Source organism: Sinocyclocheilus grahami, unplaced genomic scaffold, assembly GCF_001515645.1.
Source record: "Sinocyclocheilus grahami isolate Dianchi unplaced genomic scaffold, SAMN03320097.WGS_v1.1 scaffold89.1, whole genome shotgun sequence".
NCBI lineage: Eukaryota > Metazoa > Chordata > Actinopteri > Cypriniformes > Cyprinidae > Sinocyclocheilus > Sinocyclocheilus grahami.
Window position 1 is genome coordinate 219,452 of NW_015505268.1, and position 563 is coordinate 220,014.

The following is a 563-nucleotide window of genomic DNA, read 5'->3' on the forward strand; positions in this document are numbered from 1 at the left end:
TCATACTCACAATGTCTTGCCCTCCATCTTGGTGGCAGAAACGACAGTCGCTAACGCTGAACGGGGCACAGTCGCTGTGCACATGCAGCTCACACACTGAAAAACATGTGAGGTTACGGTCTTTATGTGATTTATCCACTAAGCATCTAACATCATCTGAGGCAAAACAGTTTATAAATTATTTTTTATTTCCATAGGGCAGTGGAAATGTGATGAACTGCCTGTGAGGTGATCCAGGTCTGAGAGAGCAAAAAGTCACTTAATTCACATTAGTGTAACAAATGTTTGAGTAGGTGTGGGAATTAAAGACCGACTTTTCTTCATTTGTGCCTTTTGTAAGCATAGAGAGAGAGAGAGAGAGGAAGATAAATGAAAGAGAGAGTTGAAGTGCAATGTTTTTCTTTCAGCTCGGTTCTTAGAATTCAGCCCACTGCAAAAGGCCATTCTGCCATTGTCATGGCAACAGCTGCTTTCCAAACAGGGACGACCAGCACCGACAAATGAGCAATAACAGAATTTTTTTTTAAAGACCAAGAGGGTTTGGGGAAACAGGAAAAAAAAAA

General features: G+C 41.4%; 1 protein-coding gene across 1 annotated transcript in view; it reads right to left on the reverse strand.

Annotated features, from left to right (window-relative positions):
* The window catches only part of LOC107587098 (diacylglycerol kinase theta-like), a 22,952-nt gene that overhangs the window by 18,601 nt on the left and 3,788 nt on the right, over positions 1–563 (reverse strand). Inside the window, exon 3 of the mRNA XM_016274742.1 lies at positions 11–96. Within this exon, the coding sequence (XP_016130228.1) occupies positions 11–96 (86 nt within the window). The remainder of the gene's footprint in view (positions 1–10; positions 97–563) is intronic.